The 17,653-nt window shown below is 42.8% G+C and overlaps 1 protein-coding gene across 1 annotated transcript in view; it reads left to right on the plus strand.

Annotated features, from left to right (window-relative positions):
• Positions 1 to 14,249, plus strand: part of RPAP1 (RNA polymerase II associated protein 1) — a 39,783-nt gene extending 25,534 nt beyond the window's left edge. The window contains exons 16-25 of the mRNA XM_041459843.1: positions 820 to 990; positions 1,750 to 1,951; positions 3,862 to 3,971; positions 5,887 to 6,082; positions 7,005 to 7,154; positions 7,597 to 7,739; positions 8,911 to 9,715; positions 10,463 to 10,639; positions 11,305 to 11,361; positions 12,115 to 14,249. Coding sequence (XP_041315777.1) covers positions 820 to 990; positions 1,750 to 1,951; positions 3,862 to 3,971; positions 5,887 to 6,082; positions 7,005 to 7,154; positions 7,597 to 7,739; positions 8,911 to 9,715; positions 10,463 to 10,639; positions 11,305 to 11,361; positions 12,115 to 12,270 — 2,167 coding nt within the window. The 3' untranslated portion in view covers positions 12,271 to 14,249. The remainder of the gene's footprint in view (positions 1 to 819; positions 991 to 1,749; positions 1,952 to 3,861; positions 3,972 to 5,886; positions 6,083 to 7,004; positions 7,155 to 7,596; positions 7,740 to 8,910; positions 9,716 to 10,462; positions 10,640 to 11,304; positions 11,362 to 12,114) is intronic.
• Positions 14,250 to 17,653: the final 3,404 nt, after the last annotated feature.

Consider the following 17,653-nt stretch of genomic DNA (forward strand, 5'->3'; position numbering starts at 1 on the left):
CAAGCAGGTCTTCTTTAAATCTTCTTCCTGTAATTGCATTGAATTGGAAGAAGAGAGATGGCTGTGGAGTTGCTCTGAAATGGAGCAACAGGAGGCCAGTGTTGAGTTTCAGAAGGGAGATTCTCATCCACAGCAGCATTTTGTGTTCTTTGGGACAATCTGATGTATGATAAAAAAAGAGTAAAAACTGTATATACTATTTTAGCAGTGTAAATAATGTTAAGGAAAGAAACGGCAGAAAATTCCTTAACATTGCAAAATTATAAGTGTGGCTGAGAGTCTGAGAACTATTCTCCAGCAAGAATTAAATCAAAGTAGTTTTTTCAAGAGATAATCAGAGTGCATGGAGGCAGAGTATTAGGTAGGTCCCATTCAGATGAAATTGGAATAGCAGTAGTCTTCCTTTGTCATCTTTTTTCTATGTCAGTTATTTTTGTTATTGTGGTGGTGGTGATGATGGTTCTCATAACCAAATTTTAGCAATCTTTATAAATAAATTATTTGAGAGTATAAAGAAGATAAAGGCAGATTCTTCCAGTGGAAAGTGAAGAGCCAGTGGGCACAAATGGAAATACATAAAATTCCACTGAAGTGTTTTTACTGTAATCTTTACTAACCTTACTGTAAAGGTGATCAAACACTGAAGCATTGTTGCGCAGCAAGGTACTGAACTCTTCATTCTTGAAGATACTCAAAATCTGACTGGATATATCCCTGTGCAATCTTGGTCTTGCTGGTCTGTCTTGAACAGGGAATTGAAGTACAAATGATTTCTGGAGACCCTTTCCAACCATATCTATTCTGTAATTGATACTACAGTGATCTCTACCCTGTGCTGGTGAGGATACTGCAGTCCCTTCCTGAGTTGCTCAGTGAGAAGAGCCCTGTGGTTGAGTTGTCTGTGCAGCGAGCTGCAGCAGTGGTTACTCTGTTGACACATGTGACACAAACAGCAGGATACACGGCAGAGCTGCAGGCCAAGTTGAGCAGGTAGGCTCTCTAAATCACCATTCTGTGCATCCCAATAGTTGGCATCCCATCTTCCCTTTCTTTGGTTTGGAGACCTGGCTGTCACCTTTTTTCTCCCCCTCATTTTCAGTTGTTTACTGTCCCACATGTGAGCCCCTGCATGGTAGGGTGTATTCCCTCTGACACAAGGTCAGCTGTAGTGTCTGGTCTGACAGCTATGCTTGCTAGCATGGCCAGAGGCAGGAGTCAAAATCTACATTAAGCTAGGGAGCATAAAGGGCACTGTTAGCCAAATGCCCTGCTGAAAGGAGCTAAGAGGCTGCTTGGCACTTCTCTTGGAAGTAAAGAAAGTAAATGTCTTGAGGTTTGGAGGAAAGAACCTCTCTGCAGAAACCAAGATGAGTCAGGATTAAGAGGTGTTTGTTTTGATAGATATCAAAGCAGTAGGATCTGTTGCAAACAGGGGTACTTCTGATGGAAAACAAGAAACTCTTTTAACTAAAGCTGAGTACTGAGGTAGCATTGCTGGTAAATCTAGAGCATGGCTCAGGGGCAGAGTAGTGCAGGAGAAGAAACTTCAGCTTTTTGAAGTACATTCTACGTTTATCGTTTCTGCCTAAATTATTTGGTCTGAGTTGTGGGACTATGCAAGGACTTTTCCCTTAGTTGTGCTATTGGATATAATTTTCTAGACTACATCTTTCTATTAAAATTGATGATTTAGAGACAGTTGTTTGATATTTATTTGCTATCCTGTGTCATTCTTCCTCTGGGTTTCAGCAATAACTCAGAAGATAGCGAACGAATCCCACCTCCTCCAGTAGCATGGAGTCAAGTGTCAGGCTTACAGCCCTTCCTTGAGACAAGTCTGAAAAAAATCCTTCAGCAGCTATCCCAGACAGAAACTTGGCAAACTCTCCAGCCTCTGACCACGACTTGTGTGATTTTCTTGGGAGTTTATTACAGTGCTTACAGCCAACAGGTAAGGCCTGAAAATACAGGCTGTCTTCTCATCTCACCAGCATCAGCTTGTGTATTACCTCTGAAAACTGGAACTTACAGGCAGTACTGAAAAAGATGGATATTAAGGCATCAAGCTGAGCACTGATTTTGTTACCACAGCTCATATCTAGGCTGCATGACATTCAGGGTCACTTAAGTCCGCTATACATTAGCAGTGCCAAATATCTGTCTTCCTTTTTTGTCCTTTCATCCTTTGGGATCAGGGTCTCAGTCAAGGTGTGTGGTAGTGCTGTGATTGTTCTGACTTCCTACAGAGCTTCAAAGCATGAAGCAAACACAATATAATTTTATTTGACAGCCGTTTTTCCTAGTGGGATAAATCAAGTCATGCATTTTTGCGTTTGCTTTGGTCTGAGAGCTTACATGTGGACACCTACACTGCAATCATCTGGGTGGAAGATTGAGCTTTAAGGGTTGTGCTGTATGAACTTTGGATAGGAAATAAGAAAGATAAATCTGTTGCACCACTGACATTCAAGGTCAAATTCTGTATCATACAGTTGTGGTATGTAATTATCTTTTAAAGTACGTGTTCTGAAGGTGACATGTCAATGTGATGCTATTGAAGAATAATGTCTTACACTTTAGCTACCTTAAAGATTCATGTTCTGAAGATAAATGCAATTTTCCTCTTTACTGCCCAACTGACATGCCTGAGTTCTAACTTGGGAGAGCTGTGTTCAAGGTGTGGGGGTAATTTAATGGCTGTAGTTATTCACACTTGTGCAGCTCCTCTGAAACTTGCCAAAAGCAACTGAGTTTATTAGTTATGGCCGGGGTGGAAACTGCCAGTATCTCTCAAAGATGTCTTCAGGGCCCCAAAGATTGGTATACCTTTTACAGGATGTGATCATGTCCTGAGCATTAGAGAACCAGGACAGCCAAGAGTTAAATGCTCCTTTTTAACCTTTACAGATGTCCCAGAAGAGTGACTGATGAAACAATTTCTTCAGTCATCAAATTGTGCTTGGTGTTTGAATTTCCACTTAAAGAGAAGTTCAGTCATCTACCTGTAGTTAGCTGATTAAAAAAAAAAATTTTATGTAGCATGCTCGAGTAGATAAGTGCAAAAAATCAACTTGTATAGTAATTAGATTGGTGTGTGCTGGGACCTTCTTGGAGTATTTTTGTTAGGCTATTAAAAACAAAGGTTAACATCTTTACAAAGGTTTTACTGATTTCTGGAGGCAGCTTTCACCTGGGGGAAAAGCAGATTTTATGTAATGGAAATGAGTATTTCTGTAAACCAAAGCAGCATTCTAATGAAGATAAAAAGTGTTAAAATTTGCCAGTGTGTTCCTTCAACCTGGAGTATTGTTTACTAGGCTCAGAAGAATTTGGATGATTCTCTAAAAGCCACAGTTTCTCTTCTGTGCAGTGTTCATCCACAGTCATGCTTTGATGGGTTGGTCAATCACACTTTATGCGGCTGATTTTTTTGTTTTGTTTTGTTTTTTTGGAGACCCTCATGGTGCCACTCAGATTTCTTAAGGTAATTCTGATCACCTTTGTGTCATCTTCAATTTAAATAGAAACATGTAGATGCTAGGGAGAGGAGGCTTTACCAATGTTTTCATTTAGGTAATCATGATTCCAAGGATCTCATATCTTGCTTACAACCAATTAAGAATTTCTGGGATGCACTTTAATACTGGAGTGTGACAGCACCTTGAGGTGCCAGCTCTCAGCTTCCACACTATGAGCAGTGAGGCCAGCTCTAACCTGGAGCAGTACCACTATATAGGTGATGGGGTCTGGCAAAAAGATAATAAATGCAGAGGAAGTAAATGAATCAGTGTGTCTTTTTGCTATCACTGGATGCTGTGGTCATTCACTCTCTTTTCATGTCATTGTCCATGTCTTCTACAGCCATCAGTCAATCCAGTTGATTGCTTAGAGGAACTGGAACGTTTGACATCAGAGGTGCTGCAGCCCCTTCTCAGCCAGCCAGCCATAGAGAGCATGTGGGACTTGCTCAGGTAAAACCATTCCACTGCTAAGATGCTGTTGTCAGAAGCTAAGGGAGCCCCATTTCTATACTGTACTGTGTGACAGCTCTCCCCCCTCTCCTCTTTTCCCTGTGCAATATGCCCCAGGTATGGGAGTTGGATGTGTTGTAGGGCTGTGTCTACACCCTGCTTTGTCCTCTCAACCCTCACAGAAAAGGCATGATGGCTGCAGAGGTTTGCAGCTCCTCCTTTTCTACTGGTGCTGCTGCATCTCTGCTTTGCCGTGTAGCTGGAGTTTTCATATCAATTTCAGATTATTTTAGTCACTCTTGGTTTGATTCTTCTTTGGTTTCACTGGTCTAAAAAAGATCAGCACAAGTAGCATTAGTTGAGTTGTTCTTACACGATGAGGTGAGTGTGTGTGTTCATGTACTGTTCATGTGCTCTGTGTTGTGCTGCTTATATGAAAGAATTTAACTAGATTCAAACCTTCAAGCTCCTGCAGAGCTTCACTAGGGGTTTGAAAACCCCTGCAGAGAAGTGCAAGAACAGATACCGAACTGTTCTTCCAGACATTTGGATAACATAAGCTCTGGCTCTGGGAACAGTTAAGCACTGCAGATATTCTGTCTTTCCGCTGTAGAGGGAGCCTCCTTACTAGGCTGTGATTAATCATCTGGAGTGGGGAATCTAAAAGGCCTGACTTGCACTCAGAGGCATCTGCCTGTGAGCACATCTGATATAAAGGGCACTTGAAACTTTTGTTTTCAAGTGGTATTTGAATGGCCACCAACAGTTTGGCCCATGTTATTTCATGACTGAAACTGAGCTCTAAAGCTCTTGGCACCAGAGCTTCAACGCAAGAACACTCATTAGACCCTTTTCTGTCTTTGTGGTCTGAAGACACTCATGACTGAAACTGAGCTCTAAAGCTCTTGGCACCAGAGCTTCCAACACAAGAACACTCATTAGACCCTTTTTTGTCTTTGCGGTCTGAAGACAATGGATTTGGTCAGGCTATAAAAGCTTATCCACAAGAATTCTCACTGTTATCAACACTGGCTGGTAAAAAACAGTCAGCGGATCTCTGCCCTAATATTTTTACAATTTTGTCTAAACTTTCTGGGCAGTTTAGGTCCAGGAGTTCAGGGTACTTTGTGAGCCCCACATGTGTTTGTCCACGTGTAATACCAGTGTTAGAAAGAGCAATGCATTTAAGCAATTAGTTTTCTGCCACAGAGTAATGATATGGATCTTTGACAGGATTTGCCCTGTTACCCCATTACCATTGAGCAGCTTGCTTATGATCACTCTTCTTTGTGGTGGTCTTACCTATACAGACATGATGTATCTGCTCTGGGCCCCGTAAGCACTGCTGGTGTGGGAATTTTTAGTTTCACCTGCAGAGAGCACACATGCCAAGAGTGCGTCTGCACAGTCATGTCCATGTACATTAAAGCTATGTTCTTTCTGAATACAGTTTAAAAATATGCATTTCATTAGTACATAAAGAGCAGCATTTTTGCAAAGTCAATTTGGTAGGCTTTTTTGGTGTTGCCTACAAGTATATTATTGAAATGTCTTGAGTGGGTGGGCAGCCTTATTAGCCTGGTGTGCGTATGTATGTGGGGAACGGCATATTTTTTTAAAATCAAATGTCCAGCACTTTCAAGTATTTGACATCAGAGATGCGTCACTGCATCAGTATTTCTGCTCATCATGACCAATTTAGCTGAAGAGTTCCTGACAGCTCACTGGCATTAGCTTGTGTGGCAGTAGTGGTTGGAGTACCAGCTGAGACACTGGCTTTTTGCTTTCGCTGTCTTCAGGACTTCCATTTTACTGCATTGTGTGGTACAGTTCAGATAGATAGCAACATTTCAACAAGACAATTCCTCAGCACTATGAATGCTTTTGACCCCCCTCTGTTTGTTTCTTCACACAGGCCATGTTCTGCTTTGTGCAACCCCCTGTCCTGTTCCCTGGCACCAGAATCTGTCAACAGCATTTCATCTCTGAGTTGCACTGGAGGCAAACCCCCTTTGAGCCTGGTTGGCTCTAAGTCACCTTTCCCCTTCCTCACTGCCCTCTTATTTCTCATCAATAACATCACTCACATTCACAAGGGCCTGACCAGCAAGGTGAGAATAAACTTTTTCACTGTAAATTCTAGATTAATGATGATATACTTGTGAGGGAGGTTAGTATTTGTACCTTCCCAGGCATAAAAGAGATGTTAGAAGGACTGTTAAAAATAAATTGTTGTGCATTTTTATTTTAAAAATATTAAAGTATTATAGACAGAAACAGCCTGACTTTCAGAACAAATGGGATGGGGATCAGAAAAATATATTGTCTTTGAATTCCAATATTCAGTTGACACCAGGAAGCTGGAATTACAGAGCAGGTGAGGCTTAAAGGATGTGTTTATAAAGAATGTTGAGAAGAGTTGAATAGCTGTTGTTTGGCTAAGCAAAATATAAAACTTGAGTGTCAGTGGAAGAAAAGCATGGTTGAAGCATATATAACAAAGAAAAATGGGGTAATATTAAAGAAGAAAATGAGTGCTACTGGTGAGGGTCCTTCCTACTTTGGTTTGTTCTGAATTTTTAGAATGAGTGAGTCATGGAAGATTTCAGACTCTAAAGAGCAAATGTCTGAGCCCTAGAAAGATGGAATATGTAGCATAAACTTTCTCAAAGCCTTCCTGTGTGATCTTGTGTTGAATTAGCTGATTGGCTGCTAAGGGAAATATCTGGCCAGATGAGGGGAAAACATTTTAAGACACTGGCCAAATTTCTGCCTTACAGAGCACAACAGAAAATGTAGGCAGTGACTGTTGGTTGTCTGTGATGGGGATGGTCATGATGGATGCAGGTGAGCCCTGAGGGAGAAAAGCAGGTATTTATTAGGCTAGTCTTAAATATGACTTTTGGAGTAGCCAACAGGAATTGTCATGTGAGAGGAGCCTAGGGGGTGGGCCTTGGATAGGGCTGTGTGTTGCTTTCCTCCAAACACCAACGCTCCTAATATTATTTGTCTCCACTTGTGATTCCTTTATAGTACAGCTCTGTGCTGGGCTTCAGAGGCTTGAAGGATTATCTGCATCAAAGCTGGCAGAGTGGACCTCCCTCTGTGACTCCCTCATCTGCCTGGATCCTGCGCCATGAATATCACCTGCAGTACTTTGTGCTAGCGTTGGCTCGGAGAATGGTATCGTTATCAGTCCTTTCATTTCTTTCCCCCAAGGAACTGACTTCTCTGGCAGCTGGTCTTCACGTCCCTGTTCTTTCTTGTATCTGACTTAGGTCTGGTGACTCTTCTGCTGACTTTTATGATCCATTTACAAGTAACGTCTTTCCAGTTACTGATGTGGGGATTTAGTTCCAAAATACTTTGGATGGAGAAATTATATTTTTGCCTTTCTTTGGGATAAAGTAAGGACAAAGTTTTCAACTATGTTGCTAAAAAAAAATCTGACTGTCTAAGGCAGTCGGGAGAAGCAGAAATATCTCTTGGTATGAATGCTGACAGCTCTTGCAGTCTGCCTCAGTCTTTCACTTTGCAGCGAGATCTGTGTCTTGTTTGACCCTCCTGTCCTTGTTGATTGTCTTGTTGACAAATGCTTTTATCTGCTGTTTTGTTTCCTGTACAGGCAGGCACTTGTCCGGATTACACCCAGCATGCCTCGCTCCATCACTGTGTTGCCATGGCATTGCTAAGCCGTCTGTTGCCAGGGAGTGAGCATCTGGCTCACGAGGTCCTACTGGATCTTGCCTTTAATCCAGAGTTTCTTCCGTAAGCTTTGCATTTTTTTCCTTTTTCTAGTCTGGTACATGGGAAAACATGGGGAAAAGGGAAAAAACACATTGGCACTGCAATTTTGTCATAATTTTTGGCCTTTAACTGGGCCTGTAGTTAAATTTTACTTACTGGCATATTCTTCTGTCATGGACCCTTCTAATCAGGCAAGCACGGTGGTTGCATATTTTTCTCTGATGTAGCACTGTTGAGAAATGTGACCAGTTTCTTTTGATTTCTTCTGTGACAAGGCTGGTGTGATTACTGGTAGAACTGGTCCTCTCTAAGCCCTAGCATCTTCCATCCTGAGAGTAGGGAGTCTAGAAAATAAATGAGGATTTGACATAGCCTAAAAGCTCAAGGCATCTTCCTCAAACCCATTTTAACCAAGTTTACTGATTTGACAAATGCCATGTCTTCCACTTTACACTGGAAGAACTCATGAGCAACTCAAATATCAATCCTCTCATATCTGGGCAAGAAGATGGTAGCAGTTTATCTTGTTCATCTCAATCTGTTTGAAATTAGCCATGGTGTATCCCTGTAGGAGGTTGAACCAAGGTGTTGCAAGGAGGTACTATGTTTTTTCAGAAAGAAGGAAAATTTGTTAGTGGATTTGTTTGTGTGGTGGTGTTTTGGTTTTTTTGTTGGGTCAACAAAATGGTGAGTCTTTGGTCTGGATTGTGGCATATGGATTTGACAACACCCTTCACATGCACAGTTTCTATCAGTCTGTATGACTCCCCTGAGCCTGCCACTGCCAGCTTCTGTTTTGAGAATTGTCTTACTGGTTTGTGTAGGCCTTATCTGATATGCAGTGTTTCATCTCAGCCCTCTCATGTCTGTGTTGGTAAGTAGGCTGCCTCTCTGGACAAGGGATTTCAGGCTCCGCACTACACTGGCATTGTGTGGAGGGTTTTCATGGCACAGCCTCAGTGTTGCTGACTCCAAATGTGGTTCTGTGAATTCCCTCTAAATATCAAGATAGCTGATGCTTACAGGCCCTCTGTATTAGAATAGTTCAATGATGTAGAAAGTGTTGAGTGCTCTGCCTGTACTACTCTTTCTGTTCCAGGAAGACTATAGAGATGAAATAATGTGATGTGTTATTTGTTTGGCATTTCAGGGTTTTTTGTTTGTTTCTTAAACTGTTGTCTTTACCTTACAGTGAAGGGAAAGCTGGTGGGCCAGAAGCAGCTGACTTCTCTGATATTCTGCATCTGGGCACCAGTGCCAAACTGTCACAGCCTGGCTCTGCAGCAGCATTTCTTCCAAAGGTTACTCGTGGTGCACTGCTGACAGAATCATACCAGAATCTGCCTTCCATTCGTTCCTGCTACCTCTCCCACTTTGTCCACTTGCAGCCCACCCTTACGCGTTCTCAGGCATCCTACCAAGGGCAGAATTACCTCATCCAGTCAATGCTGCTTCCTGAGGTCAGAGGGCCCATCCTGCCTTCAGACTGGCCATTCTTTCCACTTATCAGCCTCTACAACAAAGTGACTAATGCAGAGACACATGGGGCCATACTGAACTCTCTCCCACTTGATCTCATCAACACTGTGACCTGGAACCTGCAGTGGGTCTTGTTGCTGGAAACCTGGCGTTCTAAAATCCTTCAGAGCATCCCGACTGCTGCCAAACTTGCTCGGCTTATGTGTGTCTTCCTCACTGGCAGTGACCTCTTTCTAGAAGCACCAATCCACCGCTACACAGCTGCCCTTCTCTCTGTGTATTGCCAACCCAAGGTCCTGGACTCCCTGAACTTGGATGCTCCTCTCCCTGGTTTGGCATCCTTCCACGATCTCTATATAAGTCTCCTGGAGCAATTTGAGGGCGTCTCCTTTGGAGATCCACTCTTTGGAGTCTTTGTTCTTCTACCTCTGCAGAAGCGTTTCAGTGTTCATCTGCGTCTCTCTGTTTTTGGGGAGCACACAAATATCCTGCGGGCGCTGGGAGTGCCATTACAGCAGGTAATCCTGGCTTATGGTAATTGCCTGTCACTATATGTTTGTGTGTTACTGGGCTCTTGACTGTGATTCTCCAGCCTTGATTTATGTGTATATGTGGAGGGCAGGAGCTGTGAAATTGCTCAATCTTCACTGGAAACTGTCCCAAACTTTGCTTGGTTTAACCACTGAGAACCTTCTAATTTATAGAAGGGCTGGTCACACCCTGTGTTTTGCTAGCAACTACCTTTCCCTTCAGTAAGTGTTTTCACACCTTGGTGAGAACTTTTTCCTTGCCCATGCATAGACAAATTGTCATTTTCCCTCTCAACCATCTTTTCACATACAGTTGTACTGGAGTTATGCTCTGCTGAGTAACAGCAAGAAAATTTGGTCTGTCAAGTGTAGGACTGCGTTTCTTTTGAGTGAGCAGAGCACAAGAGATAGAATTTAGCAGTGCTGTCAAAAATACTCTGTCTTCTTAGTTTATAAGTGTTCATCTTATCTGTGCCAAAAATCAGCTGCAGTGATAGGACCAGTAAAACATCTCTCCATAAAGCTGAAGAGGTCTTGACAAGACTGTCAAGGCACGTCACATCAGTCAGAGTGGGCTGTAGCAGCTCTGCTGCAAATGGGGATCATGTTGCTGGGGTTACATCACGTTGCAGGAGGGCATGCACAAGGAAAGGCACTCTAGAAGTCATTAACTTCTTCTCACCACTTAGACCCTGACAAAAATTGTAATGTTGCCTCTGGATGGGTTTGTTGCAGTTTCCTGTGCCTCTTGAGCGCTACACTTCCCCTCCTGAGGATAACCTGAACCTCCTGCGACTCTACTTCCGAACGCTGGTCACTGGTGCGCTGCGCCACACCTGGTGCCCTGTTCTGTACGTGGTGGCTGTGGCTCATGTGAACAGTTTTATTTTCTCCCAAGAAAGCACAACACAGGTGGGTAACAGACAGCAGAGCTTCAGGACACAGAGCTTCTTTGGGTTTTGCATCTGCTCTCCCTCTAAGTCCAGTGTGCCTTGCAATGAATCACTGACCTTTGGGATTTGAAAAGCAAATGTGTTGAGGACTCATCAGCTGTTTGAGGATCCACATACAAGGCAGTAGCTTTTGTTCATTATGCCCTAATGCACTTGCATTAATGGTAGCTAGTCCTACTTAAATCTTTGAGGTCAGCAATTATGTGTTCTGTGGTGTGGGGGGAAGAATTAGCAGAAATAATAAGGAAGGTGATCAGACAGAGCTTGTAATAGATTTGGCCTTTGCCTTAGCAATCTTAAGGTGCAAAGTACTCTTTTCTTTGACTTTGCCTAAGTAACCAAGCAGAAGCCCTCCTATGGCCTTGAGGCCTCTATCAGTGAATAGCTGTGCTAACAAGACTTCACCTCTGATCTGCAATTCTACTTGAAGGTTGAGAAGTCAGCTGAGATTCAGATCAGGGAAAGGAGCAGAGAGGCAGGATTTGAGTGATAAGACATCTCAAGCACTTTCTGCTGGAACAGGCTGCTCATCATTATAATGAACAAGTCATCCTGGAGTGCTGTATGCCCCTGGGCAAAGGTGTTACTGCACCATATTAAGGAAAGTATGTGTTTTGTTCCCAGGAGACAGATGCTGCTCGGAAAAGTATGCTGCGGAAGACGTGGCTGTTGGTGGATGAGGTAGGATTTGTAAGATTCAGCTTGTGCTGCCGGGAGTTAAGTTTTCCATATGTGGTACTCTTACAGACTTATATTTGGCTTTGAAATTTGTGTTTAGTTATGTTGCTAATTTGACAATGAGAGGAGATTAGCAGCAGGATTTTGGCATACAATATCTGTAAATACGCTTAACCAGTTTTTGTAGTAATTGACTTCAAAACACTGAGCCTATTGGAACCTAGATGAATCTCCTGTACTGTATTTCCATGCCTCTTGTCCAAGCAGCATTATATCTGGATAGCTAGAGATATTAGAGGGATGATTATAGCAGTTATGAATAGGTGGCCAGCAGTGATCTTTCTTAACTCTTAGTTGGATGCTTCCCCTGAAAAGAGCAGGACAGATGTAAGGTTTCTCTTTTTTTCAAGGAGCTTGCCAAAATCTGTCCTTTGTGCGGCAGAGCTAGGCCATTTGGCCCTCTGTGATTTGTGTCCAGGGTAAATTATTAGATCACACTCAAAAATCCACTTGGATTTCTGGCAAGAAGTCATCGTGAGGGGCTGTTGAGGAGACAGTGGAGTTGAGTTTAGAAGAGGAATTCTCATGCAAAAAAAAAGTGAATTTTAGTGGAAGAAACTTGCCTTTTATAGCTCTTCTATTGAAGATGATGTAATTGAATATCTTGGGCATGATGGAATTGTACTATTTGCAGATTTGCTGTGTTGTGTTGGAGATGGTAGAAAAGATTAGATACATTTCTGTTTTGTTTTTCAGAACTTGAAAAAACACCTGCTGTACTACAGACTGGTGAATGCAGAGAGTCCTTTGGGATTTGACCTTTATGAGCAGCTCCCTCCCACGCGACTGAAGTACCTGCAGATAGTGACACAGAAAGAAATTACAGAGAATGCACCAGCACTAGACTTGTAGCAAAGCACTTGTGCAAGAAGAGGGCCAAGGTGAAGAATGGAAAAGATCAATTTATACTTCACTGATTAAACTACTTTCAGTTCAGATGGTTTTAGTGTTTTACCTGGACACTCTCAGCATCTTTGCCTAGGGAAGCACTAGTAGAATGCTCCCAGCCCTGTAGAACATACATGCTGTCAAGATTTGACAGCATGTGTGTGTGACCTCTCTGTGATGGATGTTGGAGTATTTTCCTCCATTCTCCTTCAAGTTGTTCTGCTTTTTCCCAGAGGAGTTGAGAATGTGTCTGAAAGGCACTGGGCTGTTGAATAAACTGAAGGACCTGGAAAAGCTGTTTTGTTCACTCAGGCTGGAAACCGGCTTCTCGAGAGAATGTCTGTTTTCCCCAGATTCTTCCATTGCTTTTTTTGTACCTTGGATTTTGAATGGTCCTTTTCTCACACTATACCCTGCAAACAGAATGACAGTCTGACAGGGAGGAATCTGATCCTGAGAGTTTTTTTTTAACATATACATACAAGCAGTTTCTCCAAGATAGTGTTCTGTGCATGCACTCAGTAACACAGATGTATTGTGTCAGACCTCTAAGAAATATGAGTTCCTAGTGCAGTGGTACAAACACTGAATATTCTCCCTTGGCTGTCTTTTGGATGGTCTCTGAACTGCTTTCTTCCTTAATTTGGGTACATGTATAACAAAATCAAAAATAATTTCTTTGCAAGGCACAATGCTTGGCAGTAACCACCCCTCATTAGAGAAAAAAAAAAAAAAGTATCTGCTTTTTAGTTAGAATCTGTATTGGTTGCCCTATAAGAAGAATGCAATTTAAATTTTGAAATGGAGTTTCCTAGGTCAAACGTAATTTTAAAAATGTCTAATTTGATCCCACTTCTACATCCAAATTCTGAATTGCAGCCTCAGACACAAGGGCTGCAAATACAGAGCCCTAAAAGGTTCACTACAAGTGCCACATAAATTCCAGAATTTTCTCTAGGTGTATGCTGTCACTGAGTGTTCTCTTAATATTTTTGCATGTCACTCTGGCAGGCTTTTGTTTGCAGAACTCAACTTCTACGAACAAAACTTTTAAAAGAGATTTCTGGTGTTCTGTTCTTAAAAATAAATTCCTCTGGAAGGTTCAGGGTGATACCTGGTCTGAAGAGCTCAGCCTTTGTGTTAACCTATCAAAGAGGCCAAGCTAGCTTCCTTCTAAGAAAGCAGGCCTGTGTTAACCTTGCTCCAGCAAATGTCCCAGCAGGAGTGAGAATCACTGTTAATAGGCTCACTTGTTGTGACTGAAATTGTTTGTACAAGAAACAAATTCCAACTTAATGGAATCAAAGAATCATTGAGTTTGGAAAAGAAAAGACCTTGTGTCCAACCATAATACATATCTTTCTTTCACCTGACAGTCATGTTGCTGCCCCCTCAAATGTCTGCATAATCATGTAGGGCTTAGGGCATTTGTGACTGATGCTGTCATTGTATTGGCAATTTTCTAAGTGTATCAGTTTCCTTCCTTAGGTTTCCCCCGTATTTCAGATAGGAAATTGACAGAACTGGTGTTTCTTTCCATTTTTTTTTTTTTTTGGCCTTCCTTTTGATCTGTGTTTTCTCTCTGCAGCAGGTCAGTGTCATGTAAAATAACAGAAGCACAGTGGTCTAACAAGATTTTTTTGTTGTAGTTGTTAATTATTTTAAAAGTATTTGATGTGATTAAAAGTCTAATCAGTCATTCAAGTTTTAATCTGTCTAGATGGTGAGAGCCCAGCAGTTGTCTTTCAGAGCAATGGATGGTAAAACTGGAGGACTCCTAACTGCCCATTTAAGAGCAGCCTTCATCAAGGACTCTACCTTTTGCTCTTCAGACCATCAGTTATAAAATCTCTTCCAGTCCCTTGTGGGATGCAAAGTTGAATTTTGTAATGTGTACAGGATGTAAATAAATATTTTGATAGCTCTGCAGGAGTGTTTTTAAACTATAAGAATATTTTGTTTGAGTCTTTTTGAATTTGGATAGTTCTGTTTGCAGTTTATCAGTATCCTGGGACAGCTGCTGCCTTGAAGAGTTCTGCTAAACTTTGGAGCTCTGTAAGAAAGCTCCTCAAGCCAAAAATTCCATCCTGCTTGTGTGATGGGTCAGTAACACTGTACCAAATTGTGTGTGTACTTGGGGAAGGTGCTGGGTGGCATGATGTGATTTGACACATGCCCCAGGTGGGAGGACTGTCCACAGATGGTATTTGAAATTATAATGCAAGTGTCAGCAGTGGAGAGAAGGAAAATAATGGATCCCAAATAGTTCTGCAGGCCACAGTGATACACAGAAAATTCCAAGGATGCTGCATATGAGCTGTAAGCTTTCCAAACGCTGACTGTCACTTGAGATGGTACATGAATATTTTAAAGCTTTTGGCAATTTTGTATGTGATTTCCCCACAGAACACTAGAGGGCATTGTTTTATCTAGTTTGAATGCAAGATTTCTCAGCCTCAATGCTGTTGGGACCGGACATAAAACCAGCCACCCTTATACATCGTTGGAATTTTCTGCATTTTTTTATTTTTGCATCTAGTTTTGGAGCAAGTGTGGAGAATTAAATATTTTATGTGGTGGGTTGCTAAGAACCGTACAGGGCTTTGCCAGCAGGAGCATTTTTGAAAAATCATGGTACACTGAATGTGAGATTTGAACTTAAGCTGAATGCAGTCTGAGACAGGACCAAAGCATGCCCATTCTGTTCATCCAGTTTAATCCTGGTCATGGGAAGTGAGGAGATGAAGAAAATTAAAACTGTCCAAAAAAAAAAAATGGCTGTAACTTCTTAACTCCTTACAGAAGGCTTAAAATTTCTTTCAGAAGGAAATAATTCTGCTGAAATAGGACCCATAAATAGGTTTCTAGTGTTGAAGTGGTTCTAACTCAGAAGAACATATGTTGTCTGTATCTCATCAGAAGTCAGCAAAACCAGCAACAACAACTCTAAAAATTCCTGCCTGTCTTTTAATTCCTAAAAAGGGCACCCCATTTTCTGGTCCTTTGTGGCTAGAATTTGCTTGGTTTCATCCAAGCTACTGATGATGTCCCATGTGGATGACAGTGGAATCTCTATTGGTACAAATTTATCATGTGCTGCAAGGCAGCAGCAGTGTGGTTTTAGAAGCAAATGGTTGATTGGACTGAAGATGAGTTGAGGATGATCCTTTCAGCATTGCTGTTGAGTAGGCAGGTGAGAGGGTGGGGCTGTCACAGGTTTTCATCCTATGACTTTAATGGCATTTTACTGAATTTTCCTTTGCATTTTGAAAGGGAAGAAAGAGCTCTCCCATCAGTTTGGAAGCACACACTTTTGTGCCTAGAAGAAATGGAGTCGATTTGTGATTCTTCAGCTGTGTGAGTGAAGTCCTGGAGTTTAGAATACATATGTGGTGACTTGGCTCACTTTGCTGAGTAGGGATGGTTCCCAAAAAGATGTAAGCAGCTTGGTAGTTGGCAGTACTACCCACTAAGGTAGGACAAGGCATGACAGAAGAAAGTAAAGGGGTTAGGCAGGAAAGAAGTCAAAGCAGGACTGAAACCATACTGTATGGGAACTTTTTAACAGTACACATAAAGCATTATATAATTGAAGGACTTTCATTCCACTGTATTTATTGACTACTTCAGTTTGACAGTGGAATTTAATAATCCATTTGTAGACTAATGCATTCTGTCTGGCCACTTAATGCCAGGCCAACCCTAAACACCTTCTGCTGATGAAGTCATGGACAGAGCAAGCCATAAGATAGGGATGTATAAATACACTGTGGGTCAGACAAGCACGTTACTTTTAGAGTCAGACATAAAGTAGAGCAGAAAGTCATGTTAATCATTGCTTTTACTTCTTCGTAGTTCTGCAAAGTTCTTGGAAAATTCTCACTGATTAAGTGGTGCTGCCTCCAGCTGATGGTCATGTTTGGGAGGCAAAAAATGTTTATTCCCCTCAGCTTACAGAAGCTCATATCAGCTTTACATTCATAAAGCTGGCTTTCTGGTGTTCCTTGTTTAAATAATTTTATGGTCATTTACTGGCCTTTGCCCTAGTTTTTAAAACTGGCTTCCCCTCTCCCTTTGAATGGAGAATGTGCAGGGAAGTCCTGCTCACAGAACTGCTGTGTTTTGCATGGTTAAGCGGTGGTTGTAAGCAGAGATAAGTTTGCCACAGTGTGCTCCCCTCCCTGTCTTTATTGTGATAATCTTGGGTCTCAGGCCAGCTCAACAATGCAGTGTTTAGGTTTCTTCAGTCCAATGCAGTTGTCCAGCTGCAGCACCAAGAGCTCCAGCTCAGCCTGAGGACAGTGCTGAAGGAGCAGGCACTGCGTGGCTGTATTGTGAGTCTCCAGCCACCCCTGGCCCCAGCAACAGCTCTGTGCAGGTTAAGTGGACAGAGGGTGTTTGAGACCAAACAGCACCTGGCCCATCTTCAGGTCCAGTTCTTTATTTTGTAGGTGAGCTGTAACCAGCAGATACCAGCAGACACCTAAGGCTCCAGAGAGCAGATGAATGTCCTTTAATCTGTGCCTGGGCATCTTTCTGCAGTACGTTGCTGACTGTTGAGCGACCAGCTCATAAACCCAGTCAGGGTGATGAATGTTCCCAGGGAATACTGTGTATGGACACTAGAACCAAGTCTAAGGCATGGGGGAAGGCTCAGTGCACCCACCCTCTGCGTCCCCTGCCCTAGTCGGACATGGATGACGAACCAGACCAGCGGTGTTACTCCTCATTACAAAGCAGCAGCTTGTCCTGGCCACAACCAATACAGGGCTTGTGTGATGTAGAAGTACCACTGATGTCAAAGCACAGCCACATACATGACAGTGTGTCCTGAAATCTGAGGAATTAGTTGACGACTCAGGCTGGAGGGAAGTTTTGTGGAACAATCTGGGTGCTGGGAGCCCATCCTGAGGGGCAGCAGCTGTGGGGCCGGGCGGGTAACAGGGAACACCTGGGCCCAGCACCGGCCCTCAGGGAGCGCGGGGAGGGGCCAGCAGCACCATCCACGGGAGGTAAATGCCGTGTTTCGTGCCTTTTGTCTGCTTCTCTGCAGTGTGGCTGCCTGGCTAAGGGCTATGGGTCAGGTTGGTAAGGTTAAACTACATGTGTCTTGTGCTGGGACTGACTTGGTTGTTGTCTTTTTGGGTTTCTGCTGACAGCGCTGCCTCACGTTTCCCCCAAGGAAGGAGGGAGGCCTGCCCGAGTCCTGAGCCTCGTGGCCATCCTGCCCTCAGCAAGGGCTTTCTTTGGAGTGGTTTGGGACCCCTGGGTGCGGCGAGGAGGCTCTGGCAGGATTGTTTGCTATGGAAAAAGGAGGCAGGCCAATCCTTGTGGTAACTGAGGGGAC

This window comes from Pyrgilauda ruficollis, unplaced genomic scaffold, assembly GCF_017590135.1.
Source record: "Pyrgilauda ruficollis isolate IOZ18807 unplaced genomic scaffold, ASM1759013v1 scaffold14, whole genome shotgun sequence".
Taxonomy (NCBI): Eukaryota; Metazoa; Chordata; class Aves; order Passeriformes; family Passeridae; genus Pyrgilauda; species Pyrgilauda ruficollis.